Consider the following 12427-nt stretch of genomic DNA (forward strand, 5'->3'; position numbering starts at 1 on the left):
GAGATGGAAGGATATCAGTTCCATGCTAGCTTAGGCAAGAAGTGAGCTAACTCAACCAATAAGCTAGTCATGATACATGACCTATAGTCCCAGCTACAGGGTAGTACAAGATTACAGTCCAAAGCGAACAGTGAGACCTATAAAAAAAATACATAAACATTAAAAAAAGGCTCAGGGAGGGGGATGGAGAGGAGAGGGATAGGGAAGTAGCATGACTCAAGTTAGAGGACTGCATTTAAACCCCAGTAATAACACACACACACACACACACACACACACACACACACACACACACACACACACACACACACACACACACACACACACACACACACACACACACACACACACACACACACACACACACACACACACAGACAAGCACAACATAACACGGACACACATACTATACACTTAAGTATTTTTCAAAGGCTATAATAACCTTTTCTCTTTTTCACTCACTTTCATTTAAGGTAGGAAATTAGCTATAGACCACAGAGAAATACTGTTCATGAAAAATTTTTGTTTATAGTGGTGCTGTGGCTCAAGTGGTAGAGCACTCACCTTGAGGTGAAGAGCTCAGGGTCAGCACCCAGGCTCCAGAGTTCAAGCCCCACAACCAACCAACCAAAAAAAAAAAGTTCTTATTTATTTAAAAAAAACAACCTCCAAGACATTTCATTTTTAGGATGTTTTGCTATGAGAATATTTTCTAAATTGATTCATTAATTACTTCCTTTGCTATCTCCCAAACTTATAACTGGGATGTAGTGCTTCCTATTCCAGAAATTGTGATCTTATGTTGTGTCTTCCTTTAATTGTAACTTGTTGGATTTTCATGGTAGGCAGTGCGAATGACAAGCCAATGACAGGAAGTTCCAGGTCTGTCTCAGGTTGGATTGTCATCTCACATCAGGTGACTGGGATTCCTTGGCTAGGCCTCTCTGTCACACTGCAGGTGGAAGAGGTGAAACATCTGTTGTATGAGCTCTTAGTTCTGAAGTTCAGCTCTTCTTGGCCTGTCCTTTATTATTATTATTATTATTATTATTATTACATTGTTACTGCATATTTGTTGGTTTTCTGAATCTCTTTGGTCATGGTAGCTGTATAATAACATTTCTTGTTTGGAATTTGGAGGGGATTTTTATAATTAGAAAGTGCTAATTGCAATTGATATTAAGTTCACAATATTAAAAGCATGATAAGCATTTGTGGGTGTGAAGTTTTGGCACCAGTTGGTTGCATGTTACAGTGGAAGGTTGTCCCGTTTCACCCAGAATAACTAGTTTATTCTCAGCATAGTCTTCAAGTATTTATTCCGAGCATAGTCTTCGAGTATAGAGATAAACATATCTGCACATATACCTTTAGGAAAGAGTGTTTTTTTTTTTTTAATCTATCCTAATTTGGCTTCCTCTGAAACTGATAGATACCTATTTGTAAAGTGGTATATCTATATGTTTTTCTTTTAGATTATCATCTTGTTACCTGGTGTTGAACATACGGTCTTCTGCTTGTACATATGAATATATATGGAAATAATAAAGGTGGGGTTTTGTGAGAGACTTTTAGGTGAGCTTAGTGGTTTAGTTGGAACTGATAATCATTTATACTGGAATTAATGAGGGGAAAAAAGCTTGCTGTAACTTCACTGAATATTTTAAGCTTGTTCTTTAAAAAAATTCACATATGTGTATGTATATATGTGTGTGACTAAATCCATTAAAGTTCAGCAAATCTTCAATTTGACTTCTTTCTTTTTCTCAAATAAATAAGCAAATATGGTAGTGAGGCAATGATTGGCTGGAGAATGGAAGGTAGTACATGCCAAGTTTTAATTTTCTGGATTGTTTAACTCTGACAAGTATTAGAGAAATTAATCGGTGTACTATAACACAGTTATTTGTATAGTCATATATTTGTCTTTGGAAAAACTGTCTATTAACAGCCTTTGTCTCATCTACCAGAAAGAAATTTGAGATACATTCATACAATAGGAACATAAAGTTGAAGAAAATAGACTTGTAGAGGAGTGCCTGTATTTGAGTGAATCATTTTTTTGGGTTATGGACCATACAGAACTCAGTGGGTTTTTAAAATTTCCTTTGCTATCTGGTTTTACCTTTTTCCTGACCTTTTCATCAGTATTGTTTTCAGAGTATGTGTTTGGTATAATACATCAACAAAGGAAAAACATTAAGACTACTTCATAATAATGGTAGTATTTATAAAAGTAAGCATTGGAAATTCTTCAAGTTGTTTTTCTCTACTGCATAATATTCTTTCATGTGTGTGAGTGATAGTTTTTAATCCATCAACTGTTTGAATATTACTTTGTGGTTGCAAATAAACCTTAAATGAATAGGCTTATGTGCATGTATTCCATATTGTTGGAGATATGTCTTCAGGATAAATTTCTCAGAGTGTGGTTTCTGCTCGAAGGGGAAACCCATAAGCTCTTTTGTTATGTGTGCCAAGTTCTTTCTTGTGGTTGTAGTTTTGCATTCCTACCAGCAGTGTATGGAATGTTTCTTCACAGCCTCATCAACTGAGGGAAGATGAGGTCATAGCAATACTCTTAAGTACTTAGGACAGATTTTAATCTGCAATACACGGTTCCAAAAAGAAGGAGGCCAGTCTTAGCTGAATTTAGCTCCCTTCTGTATAGGAGCTGTTATGAGAATACTTGCTAATTCAGTGATTTCTTAAAAACTATGGTTCTGGGACTTCAGTTGGTTCATACTGCATAGGTTGCTTTTTCTGATGAATACTTTAAAAAAAATACTGAAATGGAAATGGCTTCAGAAGAATTTTTTACTATTGAGTTTTTTCTATAAATATAATGATGGAAGAACATTTCTTATCTCTAATTTTAATGAATTCAATTTATAATGGATCATTTTAATTAATGTCAAGTGTTTTAAAAATTAGCTTGTGTTCATTTTCTTCAGCATGTTACACCAGACAGCTACATTCCCTGCCTGGCAGACCTGTGTAAAGCACTGTGGGAAGTTATGCTCAGCTACTACAGGACCATGGAGTGGCATGAAAAGCACGACAATGAGGATGCAACTACAGCTTCTGGTATGAAAGAATTGGACTATAACAATATGAACTATTCCTGGAGCAAGAGAAAAAGGAAAGGGAAATACCTTGAGAATTTTAGATATTAGTGATTACGGAGTAAATGTGAAAGACATGTTTTAGCTATACAAAGCTCCATTGTCTTTGGGGATTCATTGGCCTAAAGGACTTTTTTTTTTTTTGCTGCTTGAACTCTGGGGCTTGAACTCAGACCCTGGGCACTGTCCCTGAGCTCTTTTTGCTCAAGACTAGCGACTAGCTCTCTTAATACTTGAGTCACAGCTCCACTTCAGTTTTCTGGTGGTTAATTGGAGATAAGAGTTTGATGGACTTTCCTGCTTAGGCTGGCTTTGAACTGTGATCGTCACATTGCAGCCTCCCGAGAAGCTAGGATTGTAGACATGAGCCACTGATGCCTGGTTGGCCAAAGGACTTTTAAGTGGCTGTTAGTACACGCTTATGGGAGAAGGTGCTATTGGCCTTAGGAGTGAATTATTTGGAAAGAACTTGTTTTAAGTGTGTGTGTATGTGTGTGTGCGTGCGTGTGTGCATGTGCATGTATGTGTGTTTGTATGTGTGTGTGTGTGTGTGTGTGTGTGTGTGTGTGTGTGTATGTGTGCTCTTATGAACCAGGTAAGCCCCATCAGACCATCCAAACTTACTATGAAATCCAAAATAAATGCTCATTGTTAATCTGTTTTACTAATGTCTAGGTTGTACTAATAAGGTTAGACTCTTAAGAATTTATCAGGCACCATGCCTCATGTCTAGTGTCTCCTGTTTCCTGATTCCCTTCTGGTCACCATGGTGTTCCACTTCAGCTCTCCATTGGAGTTGATCTGGTTTGTTGGTATTGTTCTTCTGCTCTTTCTTTCCTCTCTTGCTCTCATGGCTCGGTTTTCTGACAGTGTTAAGTATATTTGAGGGGCTGCAGGTCTTTGTGACAAGAATCCACCTGTGTTTGCCAGCTTTCCAATAAAGACTTATGATGCACCCTCTCTCTCAAAAAAAAAATTTATCACCATATTGATCTTTTCCTTGTTGAAAATGCAAGACGACTTTGAACTTTATACAATAATTAAGAATCTTTAAATGGAAAGCACAATTATAAATGACTGTAGTATAGACAACCAAACAATAAAGAACAAGGCTAAGAAATTACTGTATTTACTAGGCATTCTATTTAAATTGCCTCATTGGTATAATTATATATAAGTGATTAGTCTTTAAACAACAGTCAAGATTAACTATTCAGGGTGTTGGGAAGGTGGCTTAGTGGTAGAGTGCTTGCCTTGCATGCATGAGGCCCTTGGTTAGATTCCTCAGCACCACATAAGCAGAAAAAGCCAGAAGTTGTGCTATGGCTCAAGTGGTAGAGCGCTAGCCTGAGCTGAATAGCTGAGGGACAGTGCCCAGGCCCAGAGTTCAGGCCCATGACCACCACCACCACCACCAACAACAAAAAAGACCAACAACAATAACAACAACAAAAAAGATGAAGTATTCACAATATGTGTAAGAGCAACAAATGATTTTATCAGCATTTTGTTTAGTATGGAAAGAAGTCATAAAATTATATTGCATTCAGTTGTATCATGTACAATTTAATGTAAACTATTCAAAATTTTTAGTAACTTATAGTTTCTGAGGTGCTTGGCTTCTGTGACTGGGTAGTTCAAGAAACCCTCAATATTCCTGATAGAGGCATTGATAGGTTTCTTTTTTTTTTTTTTTTTTTTTTTTGGTCAGTTGTTGGGCTTGAACTCCATTCCTGAGCTTTTCAGCTCAAGGCAAGTGCTTTACCACTTGAGCCACAGTACCGCTTCTGGTTTTCTGGTGGTTAATTGGAGATGAAAGTCTTACAGACTTTTCTTGCTTAGGCTGGCTTTGAACTGTGATCCTCAGATCTCAGCCTCCTGAGTAGCTTAGATTACAGGTGTGAGCTACTAGCACCCAGCTACAAAATAAAAGTTTAATCTTTGTCTTGATTCATAAAATGATTATAAACACAGAAAGCAAAACAAAAAAGGAAAGTTCTATGGATGGATTTTCATTCACTGAGAAATATTGTCAGGGAGGGTAAAGGGAGAGAAGGAGGAGAAAAGAGAGGTAGTAGGCACTGAGCTAGGATTGCAGGCCAGCAGGATGCTGAGATGCAGCATCCACTTATTATAGGGTATATTAAATAGGTAGGTTTCATTAGATAGCTGATGAAGAGAACATCACACACTATTCAGGCAGGAAAAATTTATTTACCAAACTGCTGCTCCCACCATGCATGGTGGAGAGGCACGGCTGAAAAGGAAGGGTGGACCTACCCCATGGCCAGGACTTATCTAGGCCATGGACAGGAAGAGGTGTGGCGACCCTCCTAAGGTCAGATGGGAGGCACATGACCAGAGGTGGCCCAGGAGGGGAAAGTGACTGCTTCCAGGACTGCTAGTTACCTAGGTAACAGATGCTGGGCGGAATCTTAGCCAAGAGGTAGGGAGATGTCCTGTACAGACCTTACACTTACATCTGCAAAACCCTGGGTTCAAGGTTCAGTACTGAGAACAGAACCAGGCCAAATCAAAAGTGATATTCCTAGCTCTTTAAGGATACAGTTTTTCAGAAAGTTGATCTAGATTTGGCACCTTTTATAAAGTTTTCTTCTAGATGTGGATAGGATATATTTTTTTAGATAGTGTTAACAATATTTCAGCAACATTTTCTTTTCTGGTGCATCATTTAAGAGTAACCTGAAGGACAAGTTTCTAACAGAATTAGTATATAAATTAAGACTATAAGAATTCATAAATGTACTAAATTACTATGTATCAAAAATATTAAAAATTAAAAAGGAGTTAGAGGTCAGTATATACATTCATCATGGTAAAGCCTGTTTTCGCTTTAGGCAATTAGTATGCATTTCTTAGCGTACTGAATTCAGCATAAAATGACTTGAGCCTTGCTTATTCAGTCTTCTTGGCTAAAATTCCTTAACTGTGTGTTTTGAGTATTCAGGTTCTCCGATTAGTCTCACAGTCCATTGATAGTTTTGAGGACTCTAAAAGTTAATTGTTCACTTTAAATTAATTCTTTGCTTTTTTTATTCACATAAAGGTATATCTCTTCAAATAAATACATTTTCTGTTATTATATTTTATTCTTTTCAAAGTGGCAAAGAGTTTAATAAAAAGATAAAGTTACCATTAAAGGAAACTGTGGGCCCAAGCTAGGCAGCTTAAGATCCAATCTCTGTTGCTTTAAAAAGGGAAAACTTGATTTAAGGCAGATCATTGGTCTTAATTTGTTGAACTAGATAAGGTTGGAATATTTCTATAAAATGATGAATGCTCTTATTGTAATTAACATACAAAAGTATTCATCATTATTTCATTGCAGGAACACATCAACTCTGGTTGATGTGAATATTAATTCATTATTGGATTATTTGATCCTATAATGCCCCAGTACCAGCGTGTCCACTTATATATCAACAAGCACTATGTGACCATTGATAACCTAGTCACTGAGACCACACTACTGTGTTGGAATTCTTACTCTAGTCACACGAGTTAAGTGGTCTGAGGTATATTTAGCATTCCACTGGCTAACGTTATCAGTCTTACCAAATGGGTTTAATTCTGGTGCCTTTTTTTGACATTGTTTTGAATGTGTAAATATTTTATGTATTTATATTTTATGTATTTATGTATATTTTATATGTATTAAATATTTATATATGTATTATATTTATATACATATAAATGTATTATATATGTATATATGTATTATATATTTATATATTTCATGTAGTTTACAAAAATGAGACTGCAAATGGCTATTAGTTGGTAAACTTACTGAATTAAATTCTAAAAATATATATCATCTTTTATTTTCAGAAGGGAGTAATATGATGGGTACTGAAGAAACTAATTTTGATCGTGGCTACATAAAAAAGAAGTTAGAACATGGACTTACACGAATATGGCAGGTTTGGTTTTTTAAAAAAAAATTACAAAAGCAGTAGAAATCTTCATGTCAAAGTTGCTTTGCTAATTGAATTAAAAAGTTTTCTGTATTCTTTGTAGGTTTAGTCCTATGTTAGTTTTTCCTCAGAATGAGGCTACAATTTAATTGGAATTGAAATGACAGCATCTATGGTAGAATTTCTGTTAATGCAGTATATGTACTTTGAAATACCTAGCATTTCTTATAGCTAGTCTCTAGTCATTGTGGCAACCTAATGGCATTACTGATACAAGAAAATCAGTTAAATGTAAGGTTGATGAGCCTTTGTCACTGAAGAATTTGGTAAGCATTTCCAAGTTAATGGAAATCATCATGCTTTTAAGTATAGATAACTGTTTCAGCTTTAGAATATCTTTACCTCCTCACTGCTCAGTTCCCTCTTCATTCCCAGCCCTAATTCTCAGCTTTAGAACAGAGATTTACATATTTTAGGAACTCATTGAGTTTACTAAATTGAAATTACAAGGCTAAATACAGTATAATTGAAAACATTAATTTTGAATAAGGAATTCTTTTTTGTTAAGATAGCCAGCAGGTAAAATTTGATGGAAATAGTAATGAATTGATTTGGGATGTTGTCACATACTCCACTACCGGGATGTAATATAATATATGCTATATTTTAAATATTACAGTTGTTTCTTCTGTAAATGTAGAAATGTGTTCTTTTTTTGTTTGAGAGATAGTTTTCATTAGATTTAGTATTTGAAATTTTATTAATGTTGCAATTTTGCATATTATTTATATACTTTATGATTATTTATGTGGTAATATTTAATAACTTATTTGCTATTTATGTTATTTTTACTTAGGTTTACTTATTTTCACTGTGCAGATGGTTAGCATTTTTATATCAAACTATTGCCTTTCGTGAATTCTTATATGCTATCTTTATTCTTAAAAACTCCATGTAATGTTCAGTTACAAATTCATCTGATAATTATAATCATATAATATTTAAACTACAAGCACTATTACCTGGAACATTTAATGTGCTTTTTTTGTTGTTGGTCCTTAATGGTTTTTGTGGATAATTGATACATTACTAACATTATTTGCTTTAAATAAGGTTGATTAAAAACCCTGTATCGATAACTCTATATAGACAGTACAAGTCTTCCAACATTACCTTAACTTTTATTCAATTTTTACAAAGCCTTTAAATTTTTTTATTTTATTTTTTTATTTTTTTTATTTATTTTTTAATATTATTTTATTTTATTTGAGAACATACTGTACAGAGGGGCTACAATTACATGGGCAGGATAATGCATACATTTCTTACCAAGCATTGCAGCCTCCTCCTTTGTTTACCCTTCACCTCCCTTCCCAGCCTCCCCCCTCCCCCCACCCAATTATACCCCCCTACCCCCGCCACCGACATTGTAAAGCTGGTTTTGACATGACATTTTGTACTTCTCATTGTTGCAACAGGTCCACCTGAATCCTTAAACGACTTGTTTGCCCCCATCTCCTCCATATGTTATACTGACATCAAATATAGTGAAAGCGGGGGTTACACTGTGGGGGAGGGACATACAAAGCAACAAAGAAATAATCTTATAAATGCGTTAGAAACATATGCATGAAAGAAACGAAAACATTAAAATACATATTGTACAGATACAATAAGAGGGGTTACAGTTATAGAAAGCCTTACTTGAAGCCCATAAGTTATTGCCAGGTATAGGTTGCTCAGACCTACTTAGGAGGTTCAAAGCCAGTCTGTGATACTCTTATTTCCAATAAACTACCCCAAAAAGGCTGGAAGTGGAGTTATGGCTCAGATGGTAGGGTGCTAGCCTTTCACAAAATAAGTTCGGGGACAGAGGTACATGGACTCTAAGTTCTAGCCCCAGGAGACACACACACACACACACATACACACACACACACCACACACACACACCACACACACACACACACACACCACACACATACACCACACACACCACACACATACACCACACACACACACACACACACACACCATAAAATGCACGCACACACACACACACACACACACACACACACACACACACACACACACACACCATAAAACGTTATTACCTCTTGTTCTATGTGAATTTTAGAAATCAAAAGAAAAGGTCTTGTGATTTTGGTTAGAGTTTCATTGAACCTGAACATTGATTTGGAAAATCAGCATCTTTATACTATTTGGTCTCCTGTCTGATTCCATTACTCTCAATTTTTTTTTTATTTTTTCCAAGTTTCGTTTGTATTTCATAAACAATTGTGTGTGTGTGTCTTTTACATCATATAGCATAGCATTTAATAGAACTTGGTTATATTATAGTGAGATTCTTGTCATTACTATTTTGTATCTGATATTTATGAAACTGTCCCTGTAATATTGCCTTGACAGTTATTGGTTGTTAGCTTAAATAGTTTTAGTTAAGAATGGAACAGAATTGTTGGAAGAATAAGTTATAAAAATAATGAGTTATATAAGTAATGAATGAGCTTTGAGACTAAGTCTGTCATCATTGTCATCATTATTGTATACCAAGGATCATCCTTAGTTATGATGTCTAATCCAGTCCTCCCAACCCAGCGTTCACGCCTTTTTACGGAAGGGCTGACGATGGGACTCTAAACCTTACTCTAAAGCCTGGCTTATTCTTTCACAATCATCCAGGGCACAGCTTAACACATAGTGAATAACCACACTGACTATGTTATTAGTTTGCTTTGTCACCCTTTACAAGAAAAATTAGTAAGTGTAAGCAACTCAGAGGGAAAAAAAAATGGAACACATTCTTGTCTTATCTTCATCTGTACCTAGAATAATTGGATCTAAGAGCTTATTTTCTATATTTGAAGTTTTTGATTATCTTTTTTGTCTTATAGGATGTTCAGCTAAAAGTAAAAACCTACTTGCTTGGAACTGATTTGTCTATATTCAAATACGATGATTTCATCTTTGTTTTGGATATAATAAGCAGGTAGTGTTTGAGATTTTTATCTTAATCTTTAGTTTGATTCATTCAACCATAATAATCACAGAAATGAGGAATTAATTAGTTATTATGTCTAACTTCTTCATGCAAATGAAGATAATTGTACACTCAAAACTAATTGTTGCTGGGTTGGTTTGTGAATATGCTAAGCAGTTTGAATTTTGTAATCTGTAGAATTCTTTGCAATAAACAAGGTTTTATTGCTTGCTATCTTTGTACAAAGAACATCCAACTTCTTTGTGAGATATTTGCTGAAATTTACATAAACTTTTTGTCTAATTAGGTTGATGCAGGTTGGAGAAGAATTTTGTGGTAGCAAATCTGAAGTTTTACAAGAGTCTATTAGAAAACAGAGTGTCAATTATTTCAAGAACTATCATAGGTAAGAATTCTAATGCAATATGAATAAATTTAAGTAATGAGAATACTTTAGGCTTATGTTTACTGTTACAGCATTGTTTTAAAACCATACTGTTTATACTTAAATACGTTCTTCCTAGCTCTTTTCATAAAGCTAAAAATGTTTCATCTAATATATGATAAAACATTCTTTCTTATTCATTGAAAATCTTAGTATATTTTTGTCTTGCAGGCTTAAAGTACTGAATTAAATTTTGAATGTATTTCTTTAGGACTAAAGAAAATAATCACTACATCATAGTTTACTGAAAGAATTTGGCCTCTGTGTCATGCCATAGAGATTGTAATCAGTGAGGTATCCTCTTCTTAGTCTTTGGTGTAAGAAGTATTTTAGAGTAGAAGATGTGATACTCCCAAGAGTCTAGATGCAAAGCCAAGATTGTGTGCTCTGTTATTTTGCAAAACCATCACTGTTGACTTTAAAAAGGATGATAGGAATGGTTTTGGTGGGGGAAGGTGGGAAGGGGTACTTATATATCAGAATGTCTACTTGTTTAAACCAGTGTTCAACTGAGAGAGAAAGCTAGCATATTAGATCCTTACTGATAGAAACCAGATCCAGAGCTATGTTTAAAAAGAATATATTCTGTCATAATTTGACATATATTTTGTTGTTTGAGTTACAGTTTACTTTTTATTCTAAACCTTTACTTTTGTTATTGTTATTTTGGTGCCAGAGAGTGAAAATGTGAAATTCTCCTTTTTCTCTTTGTTCACAGTTAATACCTGCTCACAGTGATAATATGCTATATCAGGGAAGAGATTATTGGGCATCAAACCAATGATTAATCATTTGTTAAATATATTTGGGTACAGATGTGATGAAATATAGATCAAGTGTGTTTTCATTTTCTTAAAAATGTTTAAATGTGGACTGGAAATGTGGCTTAGTGGTGGAGTGCTTGCCTAGCATGCATAAGGCCTTGGGTTCAATTACTCTGTACTGTACCACATAAGTACAATATATAAAATTAAAAAAGGTTAAAAATGTTTACATGTACATATACTTTGTTTCGTGGTACTCTCCTACCAAGTAGAGGTCTTGAGAATGAAGTCGTTTTTGAACCAAATTATTCATGTGTTAAGTACATAGTTAGGTGATTATTATTAAGATACAGGCATAAAAAAGGTATACAAAAGCAGTCTACTTTTTGGAGGAATATCATCTATTTAGGAATTCTATTCATGTTATGCATGGCAGTTTTATAAAATGTGGCATGGTCATATTTTCTGAACAAGCTTTCAGAATTATCAGTTTTATTCCAACTTTATGTTCATGTACTCATAGATTATATACACCCCAACCTACCATTCTTTCACTAGAAATTACAAAACTTTAAAAAGCACAATATTCCAATTTCAACAATAATGACATAGAAATTATATAGCAATGTGTAATTGTCAAAACATTCTAGTTATAGAATGTGCATCAGATTTCTAATTACTGTAATTTTCAATGTTTATCAAATGTTTTCAAAGACCCTAAAAGTACATCGACAGATGTACCTATCTTTTTAATGAGAAAAAATTCTGTTGATATATAAAAGGTTTTTCCTTTCAGAAAATGTTGGGAAAAAAATAACACCCTCTTTTCTCCTCAGCACAAAAACAACAAATATCAGGTCTAAATAGCTAGAAACTATAAATGTTAACTTACTTATAAAAAATACCTACAGGTGTGATCATGTTAAGTTTGTGAAGAGATGCTAAAGAGGTTGTTGAATGGTAGAACACATGCAAGATTCAGGTTCCATCATTAGCACATAAAATGTACATTTTCTTTATTGTATAGGTGATAAAAAGAGGGGTTAGTTACATAACTAAGGTAATGAGTACATTTATTTTTGAACAGTGTTAACACTTTCCCTCATTTTCTCTGGTTTTCCCTCCCCTCTGACTTCCTTCCCCTGCAAGTTGTAAAG

At 34.6% G+C, this 12427-nt stretch overlaps 1 protein-coding gene across 1 annotated transcript in view; it reads left to right on the plus strand.

Annotated features, from left to right (window-relative positions):
• The window catches only part of Vps50 (VPS50 subunit of EARP/GARPII complex), a 103375-nt gene that overhangs the window by 46418 nt on the left and 44530 nt on the right, over positions 1–12427 (plus strand). Inside the window, exons 13-16 of the mRNA XM_069996505.1 lie at positions 2955–3087; positions 6975–7066; positions 9976–10070; positions 10369–10467. Of these exons, the coding sequence (XP_069852606.1) occupies positions 2955–3087; positions 6975–7066; positions 9976–10070; positions 10369–10467 (419 nt within the window). The remainder of the gene's footprint in view (positions 1–2954; positions 3088–6974; positions 7067–9975; positions 10071–10368; positions 10468–12427) is intronic.

Source organism: Dipodomys merriami, unplaced genomic scaffold (genome assembly GCF_024711535.1).
Source record: "Dipodomys merriami isolate MVZ:Mamm:240054 unplaced genomic scaffold, mDipMer1.0.p SCAF_5, whole genome shotgun sequence".
NCBI lineage: Eukaryota > Metazoa > Chordata > Mammalia > Rodentia > Heteromyidae > Dipodomys > Dipodomys merriami.